Source organism: Myotis yumanensis, unplaced genomic scaffold, assembly GCF_028538775.1.
Source record: "Myotis yumanensis isolate MYYU_CA2020_CCGP unplaced genomic scaffold, mMyoYum1.0.hap1 SCAF_1, whole genome shotgun sequence".
In the NCBI taxonomy this organism is placed as follows: Eukaryota; Metazoa; Chordata; class Mammalia; order Chiroptera; family Vespertilionidae; genus Myotis; species Myotis yumanensis.
In genome coordinates this window covers 16,161,316-16,181,429 of record NW_027223752.1, presented here as the reverse complement: position 1 = coordinate 16,181,429, position 20,114 = coordinate 16,161,316, and the positions used below count along the sequence as shown (strand labels likewise).

General features: G+C 52.3%; 1 protein-coding gene across 1 annotated transcript in view; it reads left to right on the top strand.

Moving 5' to 3' along the window:
• The window catches only part of LOC139010326 (ras and Rab interactor 3-like), a 108,668-nt gene that overhangs the window by 29,865 nt on the left and 58,689 nt on the right, over positions 1 to 20,114 (top strand). The window contains 2 exon segments of the mRNA XM_070414614.1: positions 3,812 to 4,013; positions 13,215 to 13,332. Of these exon segments, the coding sequence (XP_070270715.1) occupies positions 3,812 to 4,013; positions 13,215 to 13,332 (320 nt within the window).

The following is a 20,114-nucleotide window of genomic DNA, read 5'->3' as shown; positions in this document are numbered from 1 at the left end:
GCCCCGGGATGCTAGAGCCTGGGGCAGAGTTTCTTCTTGGTCACCTTGAAAGCAGGGCGTGCCCCCTGCCAGGGAGCTGGAGGCAGGGGTTCAGGTTCATCTCTGTGGCTCCTCGAAGACTCTCCAGGGGCCCAGAAGCCACCCAGTCCCCACTAGGACTTAATGGCCCATTTCTTGCCAAAGAAGCCTGAGGGTTGGCGTGGGCCAGTTGCTAGAAGGCAGCCCAGGGAAGGTGTCCACATACATGGGCTTATTTATTTATTTGTTTGGTTAATCCTCACCTGAGGATATTTTTCCATCGTTTTTTAGAGAGAGTGGAAGGGAGGAGGAGAGACAGAGAGAGAGAGAAACATCGATATGAGAAAGACACATCGATTGGTTGCCTCCTGCACACACCCGACCAAGGCCGGGGTTCAAGCCTGCCCTTGGCTAGAATCAAACCCGGGATCCTTCAGTCCGAGGGCCAACGCTCTATCCACTGAGCCAAACCAGTTAGGGCTCCATGTCCATGGGTTAGAGCCAACTCTCCCAGAATCCTTACAAGGACCCCTGCCCTTCCCCACGCTGACCTCGACCCCTCCCTAGCTCCTGCCACCTCCCTGGCTTCCTTGCAGTTTTTTCTAGACCAGATAAATAACATAAGCCCTGTGTCTGGAATCTCTTCCCCTCGCCAGCACTGGTCATCATCTGACATAGGCTAGGTCCCTCACTGTCCTTGTCTATCGCCACCCGTCCCCCGCCCCCGCCCCAGGAAGTGGCTCCATCCTGGCTCATCCCTCCCCTGGGCCTCTCCCCACAGCAAATGCCAACCCTGATCACTGGTGCCCCTGGGCAACAGCACAGGAACTCACAGGGCAAAGAGCCACATCTTCCTGGCTGTATATCTAGGTTTTGGTACGTGTGTGTTTTATTAATCATTTTGTTCTCTGCTCTAACCCAGCGCCTAGACCAACATCTGCCACTTGCAGGCCCTCAGAAAATATTCGTAGTATGAATGAATGCGAGGCAAACCCCTCATTTCTCCCAGGGGTCACCCAGGGCCACTCAGCCAATGGAGGAATCTTCCAGGCCACCCCTGCCCTTGCACAGATGAGGAGATTGAGACCCTGAGAGGGACCGGACTTGCCCAGTTTGTGGCAGAGCAGAAAGGAGCCTAGAGCTCTCGCCCCGGCTGCCATCAGAGTCCTCATTGCTCCCCAGGGAGGCCCTGGGCCAAGGGAGGAGACTTGAGGATGATCATCAAGCCTTTTGGTGCCAGAAGATATTTTTGGTTTTCAAGGGGGCGAGGGAGGGAGGGTTAGAGGAAACTAATGGGCCCTGAAGTGCTTGTTTCCTGGGTAATTCTGGCTCCTCTGTTTCAACTTCTCTCCCAGAGGAGATGCTGCAACCACACTTTAGGGCTTGGGAAGAGGTTACATCAACAGCAGCTGGGCCGCCCCGGTCTTGAGCTCCGAATGAGACCCACCAGGCCCCAATGTCACAGCCTGTGGACACCCTGGGGCTGCCCTGCTGCCCCCACGCCCCCAGCCGCGTGGTGCCCGCTACTGCCTGGGACACTCCTGCCGTCCTCGTAACCTGGCACCGTCTTCTGTGTGGACCCAGAGGGAAATCCATAAATAGCCGCACGCACACAGAGATCCAGGAGAGGGAGGGCCTCTCGGAGGCTTTGGGGTGGGGCGTCAGGGGAGGAACTGTATCACAGGGACGTTGCCATGTCCCGCATCACCTCACATCTCCCTGCTCAGGTCTCTGCAAAACCCACCTGCTTAACACAGCACAGCTCTGCTGGACGGTTTAATCCACTTCCCGGGTCTCCTCACCGCCCCCCCCAACCACCACCAGGACCCCACCCTCCTCTTTAGGAAATGCTGTTCTCTCATCAGGACTTCTGGGTCCTGCTGCCCTCTGGCCCCTCCCCACGCCCCAGGAAGTGGCTCCATCCTGGTTCACCCCTCCCCCAGGGCCTCTCCTGACAGCAAATGCCAACCCTGATCACGGGTGACCCTGGGCAGCATCACAGGGACACACAGGGCAAAGAGCCACAGCCTCCTGGCTTCATAACTAACTACCCCCTTTGGCCTGATTAAGGCCTCACCCCTGCAGACTTAGTTCCTCCCTCAGGTGGGATGCAAACAGCCCATGCAGCCCACCTGACTCCGGGTTGGAGGCACTCAGATGCCATCCCTCCTTTTCTAGAATCACAGTGTGTTTGTGGACGGGGGGTGGAGGGGGGGTGGGGGGGGGGAGTGCTCCGGGCAGGGTCCGAGATCTCTTAAACTGGACCTCTGCTTTGGTTTTGCTGTTTCTTAAGGCCGAGAATCTCCTCTGCCCCCCGCCCTGGCCTGTCACGTCCTCCTGGTGGGGGCAGGGGTGCTGACTGGGAGGGGGCACAGGAGACACTTCTGGAAGTGTCTGTATCAGCGCATCCAACAGGTAGAACACAAGCCTCGTAGGTAGTTGTAGATCTTCTAGTAGCCACATGTAAAAAGAAATCAGTGGAATTAATTTTACTAATGTTTTATTTAACCCAGTATATCTAAACGATTATCATTTCAGAGTGTAATCAATGTAAGTTATTATTAATGAGCTATTTACAGTCTTTTTTAATATCAATAGTGTTCAAAACCCTGTGTGCAGGTCTCAGCTCAGACCACCCACTTTTCTTTTTTTTAATAACTGTGTACACTCAGTATTAGTTTGTATGAGTTTCAGGTGTACAGCATCGTGGTTAGACAATCATGTACTTTACAAAGTGTTCCCCCCAATATTTCCAGCACCCACCTGGCACCATGCATAGTTATTACAGTATCATTGACTGTGTTCCCTATGCTGTACTTCATGTCCCTGTGACTATTTTGAAACTACCAATCTGTACTCCTCAATCCCTCCATCTTTTCACCCAGTGCCCTAAATTCCCGGGCCCCAAACCACCCTTTTTTTAAAAAATATATTTTTGTATTGATTTCAGAGAGGAAGGGAGAGATAGAAACATCAATGATGAGAAAGAGTCGTTGATTGGCTGCCTCCTGCACACCCCAAACTGGGAGTTAAGCTTGCAGCCCAGGCATGTCCCCTGACCGGGAATCGAACCACGACCCCCTGGTTCATAGGTTGACGCGCAACCACTGAGCCACACGGGCCGAGCTTGACCACCCATTTTTCAGAGCTCAGTTCCCACATGTAGCTACGGTATCGGACAGCACAGTTTTCTGCCTTGATCTGGGTTGTAGCCGACAGGCATAGACACTGTAAGAATTTGTCTAACTGTATGCTAGAGACGGGTGCATTTCACTGTGTGTAAGCTACATGTTCACTAAAAAGGTTCTTAAAATCCTGTTCAGAGTTCTGCTCGAATGCGCCCTCTGGCTCATCCCTCCCTCAGGCCTCTGAACCACCCTGGGCTGGGATTAGCTACTTCCCTCACATTGTGTTTCTGTGAGGTTCACTCCAGTGTTGTCCTACCGCTGGTGGTTTCTATCTATGTTTAACCCATCCTATATAATAAAAGCCTAATATGCAAATCGACTGACGGGCGGAATGACCTTCCCGAACGACCAGTGGGTGGGGGCGGGGCCTTGGGGCCGCGAGGCAGCCAGGGCTGCGAAGGCTACCCTTGCACGAATTTCGTGCGTCGGGCCTCTAGTTTTGTTATAAGCACTGAAAGGTGAAGAGTTCATTCATTTTTAACACCCTTGGGGGCCACTGGCTCCTAGATGCTAAATAAGTCAGCAGGTTGCATTGAGCCCCCACTGGTTCTAAACCCCTCCCTGTGGGGCTGCAGAATCGGCTGACCTTTTGATTCTGTTTTCAGTCCTAGTCCAGAGGTTGATAAAAGAGAGGAAGAGGAGGAGGAAGATGGCATGGGGCCTTGTCCGCCAGTCACCCCGAAGAACTGCCTTGCTCCCCGGGGCATCAGCGTCCTGGAGAAACTCGTCAAAACGTGCCCGGTGTGGCTGCAGCTGGGCCTGGGCCGGGCCGAGGCGGCCAGGATCCTGCACCAGGAGGCGGCCGGGGTGAGTCGGGGGTCTCTTCATCTGGTGGTCAGTGGGGCAGGTACAGCTACAGGGAGCTGTGCATTAGCTTTCCTTGCTTATGTTTATTAGCTTCCCAACCAGGGTGATTTTTCCAGAGCTCAGGAGTGAGTGGGGCCTGGTGGGAGGGCTGGTTTCTGTTTGGAGAGCGGGTGTCCCCGCTGGAGCGCAGGGCAGGTGTGGCTGGGTGGGCCCTCTGGGCATTTGGGCACCGGAGGCAGGACTGACACTTCAAGAACTGAGCCAGGTGTCTGGGACTAGAGAGAACCAGAAGCGGACAGACCTGAGAAATCATTTTACACCCCTTATTTACACATGAAAATAGGGGCTGTGCGACGGGGCCACAGATTTCTTTGGAATCAGGCTCTGTGAGTTGGGCAAAGGCTCACATTCGCTGAGTCTCACTTTCCCCCTTCGAAACGGAGCCTCGAATAGCACTTTCCTCCCCGTAGGGTAAGCCCCACACCGGGAGAGGGGCCGGTGCGCAGGAAGGGTGAGTCAGCGCTCACCCAATGCCACCCCCACCCACCCCACGCAGTTTCTCTTACGTGCCCCTTCCCTTCTAAAAAAAGAAGGTACAGTTAACTTGTTCAATTATAAAAGGGATATGCGTGTTCACTGCAAAAAAAAAAATAAAACTGGACAAAAGTGATAAAATAAGAAGTATCTTATAAAGTTCTTTGCCACCAGTTTTTTTCAACTAACCCAGTTCCTACAAGTCTTTTTGCTTGTATTTTTTTAACGACGTGAAATTCAGTTAACACAAAAATAGCCATTTCCAAATGCCCAATTTAACACATTCACAATGTTGTGTAGCCACTACCTCTATCTAGTTCCAAAACATTGCATCACCCCGAGATGAACCCCTTAGCCCTTAAGCAGCCAGTCACCCCCAGTCCTCCCTGCCCAGGCCCCGGCAACCCCCAGCCTGCTCCCAGAAGTCACTTTGCTAGAAGTGCATGTGTTGCTCTCCAGCCCTTTTCCACGGAGAGTCCCACATCGATGACAGCTCCTGTTCCCCAAGTACTTCCCGTTCCAGGCAGTCGTCTAAGTTCTTCCCGTGAATCAGCACAGTTTATCCTTGCAGCGGCCCTCTGGGGCAGGAAGGACTATTCTGCCCATTTTACAGAGGAGGTAACTGAGACACAACGTTGAGTGACTTCCCCCAGGTGACACAGGGCGTGAGGCCCACGCTGGAACTTGAACCCCGGCAATCTGGGTGCTCCTGTGCTGCATAGTACACACACGTTTTATGTGACGCAGACGAAATCGTATCTTTCAGCCATTGGGCACTTTTGCTGTCCTCACCTTCCGTGTAGCCTATGATGCTGCACCGTGTCCGGGGGCTAGACCACGCTCATTAGTTCATGGGCTGAGTTGGTCAGTGGACTCCTTCTCACTTTGGACGAGATAAAATCCATCGGGTTGGCAATGGTACCTGGAAATAGGAATGACTGCCACGTATGGGGCCTCCAGCAAAGTCCCCGAGTTGGAGCAGATGCGCCTTCTGTTCCCTGCTCTGCCCTTCCACCGACTCTGCCCAGGAGCTGCTGTATTTTCCAGCAGAAGCAAAGCCCTAAGCTCATGCGCTGCATAAAAGATTGGCCAACTTTACCCAATCTTGCTCTTCGCCTGATCTTATTCATCCTCACAGAGTTCTCTCTGGTATCAGTGTCCCCATCCCCAGGGGGAAATGAAGGCCGGAGACTTGGGCTCACTGGCCTGAGCTCACACAGCTAGAGGAGCAGAGCCTGCAGGGCATGGCCTTCAGGGATGCTGGGAAGACCCTTTGCTGCATAATGTCACCCCCACCGAACTGTCCAACCGCCCCCCCCGCCAAGTGCAATGCCGTCAGTGTTTTTAAAGATGCAGATACTGTGTGGGTGGTCCTCAGGCTGTGAGCGCTCATAGGGTCTTCCAAGATCACCTGGACCACTCCTCCTGGCACCAGTGAGTGACAGTGCTTCATCCAGCCTGGAGCCAGTGGTCAGGAGAGTGGAGATCCAGGCCCTTTTTGCCCAAATATCTATGTGACCTTGACCATGTCCACCCCTTTCACCACTTCCCTTCTCCCCTCCCTGCAGCCTGCTTCTCTCTGATAAGGTGGGAACACATTGGCCCAATTTTTATTTTTGTGTGTGTGTGTGTGTATGGAGAAACAAGGCAATCAGAAAGCCACCTTTATTCATCCTACACCCAAATGGTATTTTTGTCTGTTTGTTTTATTTTTAGGAGTGTTAGATTTATAGAAAAGTTGCAAAGAGAGTACAGAGGGTTCCCTTATAGATCCCTGACCGGGTTTCTCTTGTTGACGTTAACATTATTAGGGCACATTGGTCACAATGAATGAACCAAGACTGATACATCCGTGTCAACGAAAGCCCACAGTTTATTCAGATCCCCTTAGCTTTTGCCTAATGTCCTTGTTCTGCGCCAGGATCCTCTCCAAGGCACCATGTTCTCGCCGTGTCTCCTTGTCATCATGTCACATGGCTGCGACAGTTTCTCAGACTTTGTTTTTGACGACCTTGGCGGTTTTGAGGAGCACTGGTAGGACATTTTGTAGAATGCCCCTCAGCTGCGAGTCGTCCGATGGTCAGACTGGGGTTATTCTCATCACATCATCTCAATACTAGCAACATGATTCATCACTGTTGATGTTGACCTTGGTCACCCGGCTAAGACCATTAATTGTCACTTCCTCCACTGTAAGGTTGCTCCTCTCCCCCTTCCATACTGTCCTCTTCAGAAGGAAGTCACTGTGCACAGCCCACACACAGGAAAAAGTCACACTCCACCTCTTTGATTAGCCACATAAATTATTTGCAATTCTTCTGCATAAGACATGTGAATCTTCTTCCCCGTTTACTTCTTTATTCAGTCATTGACTTATACCAATATGGACTCTGGATATTTATTTTATGCTGGGGGTTACAATCCAATTCTACTTTATTTTGTTGCTCAAATTACTCCAGCGTTGGCCACTGGGAGTCTCTCTGTTGGCTCCTGTGTCCCTTGGACTTGCCCCCTTGTGTGTGGGTTTTGTTTGTTTGCTCATTAGTTTTTTGGAGCCCTCCCTTACTTTCCGTCACTACCAGATGCCAGGCTTATCTTGTATTTTCTTGTGTGTTCTTGTTAATCCTCACCCAAGGGTATTTTTCCATTGATTTTCTTTTTCTTTTCTTTTTTTTTTTTTTTTTTTTTGAGAGAATGGAAGGGAGAGGGAAAGATAGAGAGAAACATCAATGTGAGAGAGACACACTGATTGGTTGCCTCCCACATGTGCCTGGACCAGGGCAGGGGATCGAGCCTGCAACCCAGGTATGTGCCCTTGACCAGAATTGAACCTGGGACCCTTTAGTTCTCAGGCCAATGTTCTATCCACTGAGCCAAACCAGCCAGGGCTTCCCCTGCAGGGGTCGTGCAGGAGGCAGCCGATCAATGATCCTCCCTCCTCAAATATGTTTCTATCCCTCTCTCTCCCTTTCTCTCTGAAATCAATAAAAATACATTTTTAAAAAACCACCACGTCTCAGCCTCAGCCTTAGAAATGCTGATTCTTTGGCTTGGAATGGGGCTCAGGCATCAGTGGGCTTTAAAAGCTCCCCAGGTGGTTCTGTTGTGCAGCCAGGATTGAGAAAGCCCACTCCATGCTATGATACAGCTCCGGAGTCAGCCATGGGAAGGTGGGCCGCATGCGTCCAGAGTGGGCTCTGGCCACTGGATCACCGGCCTCCACAGGCACAGCAGCCCCTGCACCCGTGGCCTCGGGAACACTAGCGACTCCGTTCCAGCCCTGATGGGCCTGATTGGAAAATCTCCCCGAGCAACTGGAAAATAGTCCTAAAATAACAAAAGTGGAAACGCAGACAGCTCGGCATGGTCCAGGCCAAAGCGGCGAGTGAACACAAAACCATTTAGAGTCTCGAGTGTTGGGTCTTCATACGTTTGTGTGGAGAGGAGGAGGGGCGCAGTGGCTGCAGACTTCTCTCCCTAAGCATCCCTGTGCCAGCCCTTACTGAAATCAGCTGGGTCCTCCAACCCCCACTGGCAAAGGTAGACAGGGAGGGGCTTCCGGGACCCACTGACCCTGCCTCATGCACTGCAATCATTTACCTATGAGACTAAACTCACCTTTGCGAAAGCCTCTTGGGGTCTGGGAAGGACCCCAGGTCACTATGCTGGGACGGTACCTGGGGTGGGGAGTGTCCGACCCACGGGCCTTATCGCAAAATCCTCCTAGAGGGAAGAGAGGAGTCTGAGGCTGCGTGTTTATCTACCCCATGGCTATGTCCCTACCTTCTGTTGCTTAACAAACTGCTCCAAAATTCAGTGACTTAAAACAGTCACCTTTGGATTTGCTCACGATTCTGTGGGTCAGCAGTTTGGGCTGAGTTCTGCTGAGCGGTTCTTCTGCCGATCTCTCCCAGGGTCAGCGTGCAGCCACATTGTCTGGCAGTGTGACGAGCTGGCTGGCCTGAGATGACCTCACTCACATGTCCAGCGGTTGTGCCCGCTGTCGGCGGGGCCAGCAGACTCCAGCAGGCTCACTCAGGTGTCTTCACTTGGCTGTGGTCCGAAGGGTGAGCGTGGAAACTGACATGCCTCTGAGGCCTGGGCTCAGAACGCCACAGCGTCATTTCTGCTGCATTCTTTTGGTCCAAGCAAGGCCCAAGGCCACCCTGCCAGGTCTGGGGAAATAGACGTGCCCTCTGGATGAGAGAAGCTGCGAAGAATTTGTGGCCATTTTTAATCTGCCACTTCGTGAATGGTCTTTGAGTCCTTTTTCTATCTCTTTGTTTGGATAAAGATTCATCATCATCATCATCATCTTATAAATAATTATTTATCAAATGAGATGATGCATGTAAAAATGCCTATAAAAATCTTAGCATGTGGTTTAGTGCTCGGTGAATGCTAGCAGTTTATCTGAATAAGTATTATCATTTAAGTGCATACTCTGTGCCGGGCATTTCACATACATGATCGCAACAATCCTCACAGCAACCCTGAAAGACAGGCATGATTACTTTCATGGGCAGATGCGGAAACTGAGGCCCAGAGAAGTAAAAGGGACTCACCCACAGACCCATAGCTAGTAAGTGGCAGGGCTGGGATTCTAGTCGCACTGCACCTCCCAACAGCTACCTGCAGGGGGTAGAGAAAGAGAAGCAAGGGGGGCTGGGAGAATCTGCACACGGAACCCCCAGGGGTGTTGGAGGAAGAGCTCTGGGTGGCCCACCCAGCACGTTTGCCCGCTCTGCGAGAAGCATCTCCTTAGAGGATAAGCAGTGGGCACTCGGTGAAGGTGGGGCCCGGGGGAGCTCACACAGGTGGTCTCCCTCGCAGTGACCTTGGCTGCACTCCCCGGATGTAGGCCCAGGACACTCGCCGGAGCTTAGAATGCTTTGCAGGGGTCACTGCTCTGCCTTGTCTCCCGGTTTGCTGCACTGGGACACAGTTTCGACGCCGCGGTTACTTCCCAGAAGCGGCCCTGTGACTAGCTGCGCAGCTAAACCTCCCTGAAGGGGAAGGAGGAACAGGCTGTCTTATTCCAAAGGACAGTGGCCAGGGCAGACCACCGGCTGGGGTTCTGCCCACAGCAGGCACCTGTGAGGGCCCCTCCCCACCTGCCCCCACTAACTCGCAGCCTCTTATACCCAAAACCCCCTGCCCCCAGTGCCTATCTTGGCTCTTCAGAGGAGAACCCCAGGCCTTGGCCATGGCAGAGGAGGTGCTATGTGAGGCTGTAGCCATACGGACAGAGGTGGGAGTTCGGGTTCAGAGCTGAGGGGCTTGTCAGAGACCAGCCTGGGGAGCTTTCCACCCTTCACACCACCCCCGAGGAAGTAGATAACAGGTGATGGCAGAGATAAGCGAGATGCTCACGGTGACACCTGGGCCTGCATCCTGTGTCTGCACTTCCTGTCCACATGGCCTTGGGTTTCTTTGATCTGTCTGTGCCCCACATCTTCATCCATCAGAGGGAACAGTAACAGTACCAATGCCATAGGGCTGCGGTGAGAACTGGGTGATGCCGGTGTAAGGTGCCTGGGCCGGAGCGCAGGCCTTAGCCGCTCTTTTAACTTGTGGCTCCATACCATCGACTGGACCACTCTCTCCAGGAAACCCCTCCTTCTTCTTTGCTCTTCTTTGCACAATAAACACGTGTGGTTCTAGATGGAGCCTGGGACTGGGAGCCTGAAGGACAAAGCCCAGCAGCGGGGTGGGGGGTGGGGGCATCTGTGGAGACCCCCTTGTCCCGTGGGGCATGTTCCTGTGCAGTATCTCAGTTACTTCTTCCAGCCCTGAGGGCTTTGACTTCCTTCCTTGCTTCTGTGGGTGGTCTTCGGTATTAGTCATCCCATTTGCAGACCAGAACACTGAGGCTCAGGGAAGCCACGGAATTTCCCAGGCCCCCAGAACTCATAGCTGGCTGTTCCCCTGGCTGGTCGCTGACAAGCCCTCATGCAAGCCCCCAGGCCTCTCCTGGTGGATCTGGGCCCATCACCCTCCCTGCATACCGATGTGTCACCAAGCAGGGGCTCCTCTGAGCTTCAGGGTCCAGAGGTCTATGGGGAGGGGCGGAGGCTGCAGTTCCAACCCCTTTTGAAACTCAGGGCCCACCAGGAGTCACCTGTTAGCTGAAACTCAGGTGTGGTAGCGAGGGGCTATTTGTGGACAACAGAAGACACTCCTGTCCTATCACTCAGGAAATTCCAGGGGTTTCTGAAGCTTTGCCAGGAGAGGGGGACAAAGGCCAGATGTATTTTCGTAAATCACCCCCACACTCGCTCGTTCTCACACACACATCCTCTCCCGCTCCCTCGCTGGTTCCCACTTGGTCCTCTGAGGAAGAGGCAGCGTGACCTCTTTTCTCTGAAAGACCGCGTGCTGCTGGGGTCAGCTCAGAGCAAGGCCAGGTGCGCTGGGAGCCCAGCGTCGTCCCGGCATCTGGAAGTGAGCCGCCTGCCTGCTGGGTCCCCTGGGGAGGGTCCCTCCAGGGGGGGCCCCTTTGCAAGCAGCATCCCGCCTGCTCCTCATTTCTGCCCCCGGAAGCCTCCCTCCCACCCTCCTCTGTCCACTCCGAGTTCTCACGCCCTCTGCGTGCTCCAGGAGAGGGGCTGGGAAACGCATTGCCAACCCCCGTTCCGTGACTAAGGGGTTCTCGGCGTCACTGCTCCCCAGGGGACGGGCACCCGCAGGGAGAGCACAACCTTCAGGCAAGGGCACCCTCTGGGCTGGGCGGAGGGTAGTGCGGTGCTCGGGATCCAGAAGCTAAGGCCTGAGCTCAGATCCAGGGCCAGCACTTACTCACCTGTGGCCTTGGCCATGATTAATTCTCCAGGTTTCCTTCCCTGTACAATGGGGATAATAATAGCACCCACCCCCATGGCATAAGAGAATTAACTGAGACCATGGAATCTAAGGAACTGGAGGAGGGAGGCAATATGAGTTAGCTGTTACTATTAATAGTAACGATCTATAATAATAAAAGCATAATATGCTAATTAGACCGGATGTCCTTCCGGAGGAAGCCGGGGCTGCAAGGGAAGCCCTGGTCCAGGTGCCAGAGGGAAGCTGGTGCCGGCAGCGGGGGAAGGAAGGCCTACTCTTGCACGAATTTCGTGCATCGGGCCTCTAGTATTATTATAATGCTTCCTTAACAATTATAGCAACATTGTATTAATAACAAAGAAATATGATCATAATAATAGTAACAGTAACCATGGCAAAGAATTTGGAGCATCACAGGGGCTGGTAGGACAGTGGGCCTCGGTGAGGAAAGGGGGGAAGAGCCATCTCGGTGGTCCTCCAGAGCCCCTCATGTGTGGGCCACGTCTCAGAGCTGCCCCAGCCCCCTCCCCAGCGCCCCCCACCCAACCTTCCCTCTGCAACTTTGGCGGGACTCCGGGTCTTCCCAGCTCTAGCCCAGGTGCGTGAGGCCTGACAGAGGGAAGCTTAGACCCGGGTGGGATGTGGAGGGAGGGATGGGGGCTCAGTGACCAAGTCCTTTCTCAGGGAAGGAAGGAATGACCTTCCTTGGCCAAGGACACCCAGCCCCCCTCCTCGGGGGAGGCTGTGCCCCTGGAGGCTGGGGATATTCTAGAAGGTGTCAATCATCACCTGGAAGGAGGGCTGAGCTCGGATGGGGCCGGCAGAGGCTAAAAAGGTCATTTGAAACCACAGTTTGTGAATGAAGCAGGGACCCCTCCCCAGGATGGCTGTGGGAAGTGCAGCCCCTTCATTGAGCAGAAGTGCTGGAGAAGCAGAAGGGGGGGTGGGGAAGGGGGCGCTGTAAACGCCAGCTCTGGTTTAGATTCTGGTGACGCTTGGTTACTAGAGAGAGACACATCCCCCAGGCTGAGAGACAGCGTCTCATTCGACCCCAGCAAACCCCCAGGAGGAGAGAGGACAGGGCCCACCCGGTGCGCCAGGCCCAGACAGGCAGGTAGGTACTCAGTCATCACAGCAGCCAGAGGAGAGGGGTCCCATCAGGACCCGCGAGTGCCTTTGTTTCTTCATCTGTAAAATGGGGAGAACAACACAGCTCACGCCAGAGGGCTATTGATAGGAAGGAGCCAGTGAATGCATGCAAAGTATTTGTAACAGTTCCTGTCACAGAGACAGCTCTATGGTGATTATTAGCTATTTTTATTTCTGGGGAAAGTAGTGTGAATTGACCCATATCTGTGACCGCTTCCATCGGCCTCCCCAGGGTGTCCATGCTGTGTGACTTGTGGGGACGAGTTGAAATCTAACCTGACTCCCGAACGTTAGAACTTTTCTAAGTGTGGACCCTGGACCACCACCCGGGTCAGACTCAGCTGATTCTGGACACACACACCCCCAACCGAACCAGCCTCTCTGAGGTGGGACATGGGACGCTGCAGGTTCCACACCCCTTGCCTAACTCTGTCTGCAGCACAGAATTCTTTGGGAAACGTCGATTTAGTTGAGCCCCGCTCTGTGGACAAATGAGAAATTGAGACGCAGGAGCCAGGGGTCGTGGGCTGGGTGACATGTGGCTCGTTGGCCAGAATCTCCCATTCTCCTGAGAGATGCTTGACTGTCCACCCTGCCTCCTTGTTTCTGGAACATTCCAGATGACTTCCATCTCTCTGTTGTCCTTCGAACCTCCCCCCACACGTTGGATTCACGCAGCCCCCTTCTCTGTTGCAGACATTCCTGGTGCGCAGGGACAGCTGCTCAAAGCGCCTGGTGCTCTGTGTCCACTTCCCTTCCCTGAACGCGGGCTCGTCCGAGGTGCTCGAGTACACCGTCAAAGAAGAAAAATCGAGTGAGTACCGTCCTTCCGCTCTGGCCTCCGACCACAGCAGCAGATGCTGCAACCCTAACCACAGAGCCCCCCCCCCCCCCCCCCCCCCCCCCCCCCGCAGGCCGGAGGGGTGTAGAGTTAGAATCGGGGGAAGCTCTCAGCACTGACGGGATTGGCAGGTCAGTGTCAGTTTCCGCTCACTGTGTGGCTGCTTGCTGGCTGGCTTCCTGGAGGCTGCTGTGGAGTTTCCTCCTGTCAGCTCAGGCCGGAGAGAGGCAAGACATGGAGCAGGGACGTCTGGGGCCCTGGGGCCTAGTGACAGCCCAGCACACACTCATGATCTTGGACAAGTCACTGAACCTCTCTGGGCCTCTGTTTTCTCATCTGTCAAATGGGCACAGTATTCGTCTCCTGCCTGTACCGCAGGGCCTTCATGAGGGTCAAGTGGGCAGGTGCTTTGAAAGACAAAACTCCTGTGTGTGCAGGGCTGCCAGGGGCGGGCTTGCACCTCAATGGGAAAATGTTTTGGGACCCCCAATCCAGGGTGGTTTGTTCCGAGACACAATGAGAGTGTTTGGGCTCCCCCCTCCTCTCATGGGCCACGCCCTGTATTAAGGGCCCCAAAGCCTGTTAGAAGAATCTGAAGAATATGCCAAGTACCAGCTTAGATCTTCTTATAACTGGATCCAGGGTGTGTGGGCAGCTTTTTACTCTTAGTTAGCAATAGTGACAACAGTTAAAGAAAAGAAAATAGCCCCAGCTGTTTTGGCTCAGTGGATAAAGCATCGGCCTGCCGGCTGAAGGGTCACAGGTTCGATTTTGGTCAAGGGCACGTACCTCGGTTGCCAGCTCAATCCCTGGCCCCAATCAGGGCGTGTGCAGGATGCAACCAATCAATGTGTCTCCCTCACATTGATGTTTCTCTCTTTCCGTCTCTCCCTCCCCCTCCACTCTCTCTAAAAATCAATGGGAAAATATCCTTGGGTGAGGATTAACCAAAAATAAATAATAATAATAAATAAAATATATATTAAGTAGTATTATATGAGTATTATAGGTATATAATATACTTAAATAGTATATACTTAAGTAATTTATGTTTATATAACTAAGTATTATCTAAATATTTTAAAATATTTATTAAATATTGTGGAATGCTTGTTTCCTAAGAGGCACTTATGCCCGACACTGGGACTATGCCAAGATGAATAAGAGAGCCCTGGCTTCCAGCGTCTCCCAGTCTAATAGAGGGTGGGGCGTGGTGGGTGATAAAGACAGACACCCGCACCTGCTGTGCAGTGTGACAGGTGTGACTGCAAGGGGACCCCGGGCTGAGGGGCACAGAGGCCACAGATATCGAATGAATTCAAAGAGTCTGGAGGATTTGGCTAGAAATAAATGATAGAGATGCAGTCAACAGTCCAGGCAAAAACCCAGAAATGTTCCAAAGAAGAAAGAAACGTTGAGAATTCTTACAATATAAAGCACAATTCTTGAACATTATCGGCCTTGCATTCTTAGCCCTAGGACCGCTCCAGGGCCATTACCAGCTGTCAGGTGACCTGGAGGATGGGTGCCAGGAGGTCTGGTCATGTCCAGTGGTCAGGATAATGTCATGTGGTCTGGCGGCGCGAGCCCTTGGGGATCATCGGAAGGTTATCTGGAGGTCTGGTATGTGTGCCGATGTATAGCCAGGCTTCGATGCAGGACGGGAAAGTTCAAAACGTTTACGTTCCAGGCTCGTTAGAACAAGAGTAGAATCGCTTCCTCATACCTCAGCCTGCTCGATTCTGGTAATTTAGCAGCTTGTCTGCAGTGACTGCGTTTATTTCTTCAGCCGGTTTCTCACAGACCGTGGTGGGAAGGATTTGGGAGGGCGCCAAGCAGGAGGGGGCCCAGGCTGGGTCCTGAGGGTGAGTGTAAGAGATAAAGGCTAATTCTCTAGCTCGGGAGTTGGAGGAGAGAGTGAAGGCAGAGGCTCGTTCCCGCTCTTGGGGTCCTTTCTATGGAGACCGGGACTCACGAAGAATGGGGAAAACAGAAGTCACTCGTTCGTGTGCTCAACAGATTGTTATTAAGCGACTACTCTATGTCAGGCGCTGTCCTTCCACTGGGGACACGGCGGGAAACAAAACCGAGTCCCTGCCTCTCAGAGCTTAGGTTGGGGTGGAGGGAGGAGACAACAAGGAAACCATATTGGGTGGCTGTCAGTCAGATGGAGTCAGGCTATGCAGAAGGTGGAGGTGGGAAGATCAGCCAGCTGCTGGGATAATGATAAAACGGTGTAATGGCTTAAGCATAGAAGAGGCTAGTTTCCCCGCTCATGTGCACGATTCCTGGTCCGCGGGTAAGGCTCAGGGATCCTGGCTGATGGAGGCCCAGCCACCTTCAGCACAGCTTCCAGTTTCCCATGGTTGACTCCACCCAATAGGCTGGAAGGGGAAACCGCCTGGAGGAGGCTTGTGGGCGGATTTACCCAGTCCTGGAAGTGTTACCTGTGCTTGTATTCCATTGGCTAGAACCAGTCATGTGACCGTACCTAACTGCAAGGGAGACTGGGAAATGTGGTCCAGACATGTGTCCAGGCAGAAGCAGAGGGCCTGGATTTTGGTGAACTGCTAGAGTCTAAGGTTACAGAGTGTGTAAGGTTGTTAATTTATATAGCAAACCTTAGTGACCCCCCATCCTGCAGTGTCCAGCAGGAAAGAAAGTGTAGGGATCTCAAAGAGGAAAGAAACAACGTCATCGCCTCCCCAGAGCAAATATCTAGCACCCTCTACCGACTGCAGGAGGGGTGAAGTTGTTTGGGGCAACTACTGCTCTCCAAGAACCCTTTCTCTGACGGTCTCAGCAGGTGCCTCTGGGGCTGCAGACACCCTGGGTGCTCTCTTGAGGTCATGGGAGAGGGACAGACATGAGCCTATCGGCTTGTGGACTTGTATAGTCCTGCCTCTTGATGAGAGTAACCGGGCTTTGGGAACTGACCTAGACACTAGTTAGCTACTACAATCCTTTAGAAACCCAAGGGCCAAATGCACGTTAAATTTTAACACCGACATCAGGAAAGGAGCTGGAAGTGGCGAGTAGTGATGTGCTGAGCCTGTTACACGCCAACATGTGCTCTAGAAGTGCAAGGGGGGAGCATGGTTCAAGGTCAGGCTGATCGGGAAGGCTTCTCGGAGGAAGAGGGAATGGAGCTGGACCGATGGAGAGTCTGAAAGTTCTGCTCTTCTCCTTTGCCCCGCTGCTTCTTTCCCATCTCTCTGCCCCAGCCTCCAGGGCAATCCTTTCTAGGTGCCTCCAACCCAATCCACCCCCCAGCTGCCCCGGCTTCTTGGAGCTTCATCAGAAAGCATGCACAAGCCTGCCCAATGGGACCAGGACACCGTGTCTGGTGGCATGTCTCATTTCTGATTAGGAGACCAGAGGACAAACCAGGGCACTTAGGGATGGAGGCAGCTTTCTTCTCTGGGTTTGCGACTTCCTCCCAGAGCCATGTGGTAGAATCTCAGTTTCCATTTTTTTAAAAATATATTGTTATTGATTTCAGAGAGGAAGGGAGAGGGAGAAAGAGATAGAAACATCAATGATGAGAGAGAATCATTGATTGACTGCCTCCTGCATGCCCCCCGCACTGGGGACCGAGCCCGCAATCCCAGGCATGTGCCCTGACCGGGGAATCGAACCGTGACCTCCTGATGCATAGGTCGACGCTCAACCGCTGAGCCATGGCCAGCCAGGCTCATTTTCCGTTTTTAAACTTTTAAAAAGTTCAGCACCCAGCTTTGCTGAAAGGACTATCAACACCCAAACCAAAAATCCTTTATGTAACATAACTCTTCTAATCTTGATTCGTGTCCATTCACTGTAACTGCACAGATGTTGTCTGTAGGTTTGTACGTGTTTTGTTTTGCTCTTCCTTTATATTACGTCACTGTTCCCCATACCTCTGGTCCCTGAGGTCTCCCCTGCCCCAAACCCAGACAATAGCAGGAGAGCAGCAGGTAATGGGTATCTTTGCCATGTTGCTTCGCGGAGCCTACCTTTTTCCTTGTCTTCCTGTTTGGTGGTTTCCTCCCCAGCATCGTGCTGGGGCACAGCCTGTGTTGGAACCCAGGGCTGCTTTTACTGCCTGTGTGACTTTGGGCACCAGGCTCCTGCCATGGGAGTGATAGCGGTGCCTCCCCCGGCGGGTGCAGGAAGGAGTTAGTGTGTCTGACGTGCCTAGGGCCCCAGCCAGTTTGGCTCAGTGGATAGAGCGTCGGCCTGAAGACTGAAAGGTCCCAGGTTCGATTCCAGTCAGGGGCACATGCCCGGAGAATTAATGATTCTCTCTCATCATTGATGTTTTTCTATCTCTCTCCCTCTCCCTTCCTCTCTGAAATAAATAAAAATATATTTTTTTAGCCGAAACCGGTTTGGCTCAGTGGATAGAGCGTCGGTCTGCGGACTGAAAGGTCCCAGGTTCGATTCCGGTCAAGGGCATGTACCTGGGTTGCGGGCACATCCCCAGTGGGAGATGTGCAGGAGGCAGCTGATCGATGTTTCTCTCCCATCGATGTTTCTAACTCTCTATCTCTCTCTCTTCCTCTCTGTAAAAAATCAATAAAATATATTTAAAAAATATATATATATATATATATTTTTTTTTAAATAAATAAATAAAGTGCTTAGGACAGGGAGCCTCTCTCCACTTGGTAGATGGGATGCTGCCTGATTCATGAATCGCTTAATAAAGCCAATTAGATCTTTAAAAAAAAAAAAGATAATAAAGTGCTTAGGATAGTACGGGGAACAATAAAAGTTAGTGTTTGGTGTTGTTGTTAATCCTCCCGCAGGATTAAGCCAAAAGGCGGAGTGGAATGAGCCTACTACACACGTGGTTGCAGGGCTCTGGGTCAGTCCCAGCGTGCACTCGGGGACCACTTTGTGGTCCCTCTTGGGAGAAGGAAGCCATTAGCCTCCGAGTCCTCCTGCGGCTGTGGTGGCTGCAGTGAGGGGCAGCCTGAGGAGGAAGTGGGCAGGGAAAGGCCCAGGGCCTAGAACCGGGGCCTTTTGTTGGGATTCCCCACCCAAAGCTGAGGCCAAGGAAGGAGACAAGGGGATCCCCCAAAAGTGGGTGGTCAGTGTCATCTGTGGCCCCGCTCTGTTTGCTCTGAGGGAGAAAGACTCCCCTGGACCACCTCTATGAGTCTGTGTGCTTGGATTGCCTCTGGTCCCTTGTTCAGAGTTTCTTTGCAAAACCCTGAAACTGTCAGCTCAGACTAGTTATGCCGCAATAACAGGTATGTATACACAGAGAGTAGCATGAGTTCTATTTTTCTCTCATGTTACATGTCAGCTGAGGCTCTTTATAAAAAATTTTCATTCTGCAATTGGGGCTGAAAGAGCAGCCCAGGCATGTGCCCTGACTGGGAATCAAACCTTGACCTCCTGGTTCATAGGTCAATGCTCAACTACTGAGCCACACTGGCCGGGCAGGGGCACCTTTTAAACCAAGGAGGGGGAAATTCTAGCTGAATCCTCCTGCAGCAGAGATCTGTATGTATGGGCTGGTCAAGCATGTCCCCCAGAATGACTTTGAAGTCCACACGGGAACATAGCATTGGTGCTCTTGGGTTTGACCCCTTCACCAGCTGACCCATTATCCTAGAGTGATATTTACACCTGCATTTGCACTAAAATGTGTTAAGTCCAAAAAAAAAAAAAAAGGTCAGGAACATTTATTAAAGTCAGGTTGGAATGGAGAAGCAGCTCTTGCTGTGTCAGCAGGGGCGGGATTGCCTCGCGGTGGGTTTGGCGCTCTTGGCAATGCCAGCCTCTTTGGAGAGCATGAGCTTTGGAAAGGCAGGCAGTTCCAGGTCTGTCTCTGTCTTGGTCTCTGTCACCTGACTGCCCGCCTTCCCCCTTGGCCTGGGTCTTAGGGTTAGAAAACCTGGATGTGTGTTCGGTTCTGCTGCTTAACCGAAGCAAGTGGTTTGACTTCAGGGCCTCACTGTCATCCACCACAAATGGGTTAATGATGCCTCCAAAGGAACTGTTATGAGAAACTGATAAGAAATCATGTGAACATATTGAAAACCTGGCAGACATGCAAGAGTGAGCTGCATACTGCGGCATGCGTGCATTTGTGAACATACGTAGCTAGCATCCGTGGAGCCCTGGGCTGGGATAAGACCAGATTCTACTCTTAACAGGCTCACTTGGGTAGCTGAGTAGATTGGGGCAAGAATGGAAGAAACGAGGGAAAGTGCTTTTACAAGTGCTTTGTGGCTCTCTTGGGTCCCTGTGTGGAGGCTCGGCTGGTCCTGGGAGGATTACCCCACATCTAGGACTTGTAAGGAGATGTTTCTAGGGGACTTAGCTTTGGGTTGGTTTATTTTTCCCAAAAGGAGAAGCCAATTGTTACCTCCCAGATTAATTTTGCTCGGGGAGTTTCCAGGCAGCTTCCCCAGGTTGAAGAGTGAGAAGCTTTAGGGTCAGTGTGAGCTTTGCAAAGCCAGGGGTAAGTGCCCATGAATTGGGTTCTAATCTGGTGCCCGCGGTAGCTTGCTACATGACTTTAAGCAAGTCACTCAGTGTCTCTGGGCATCCCGACCTCACCCAGCAAGAGGTGGATACAAAATGCCCTGGAAATGCAAAAAGTTAAAGATAAAGAGAATCTTAAAAGCAGCAAGAGAAAAGCAGTTAGCTACCTACAAGGGAGCTCCCATTAGACTATCAGCTGATTTCTCAACAGAAACTTTGCAGGCCAGAAGGGAGTGGCAAGAAATATTCAAAGTGATGAAAAGCAAGAACCTACA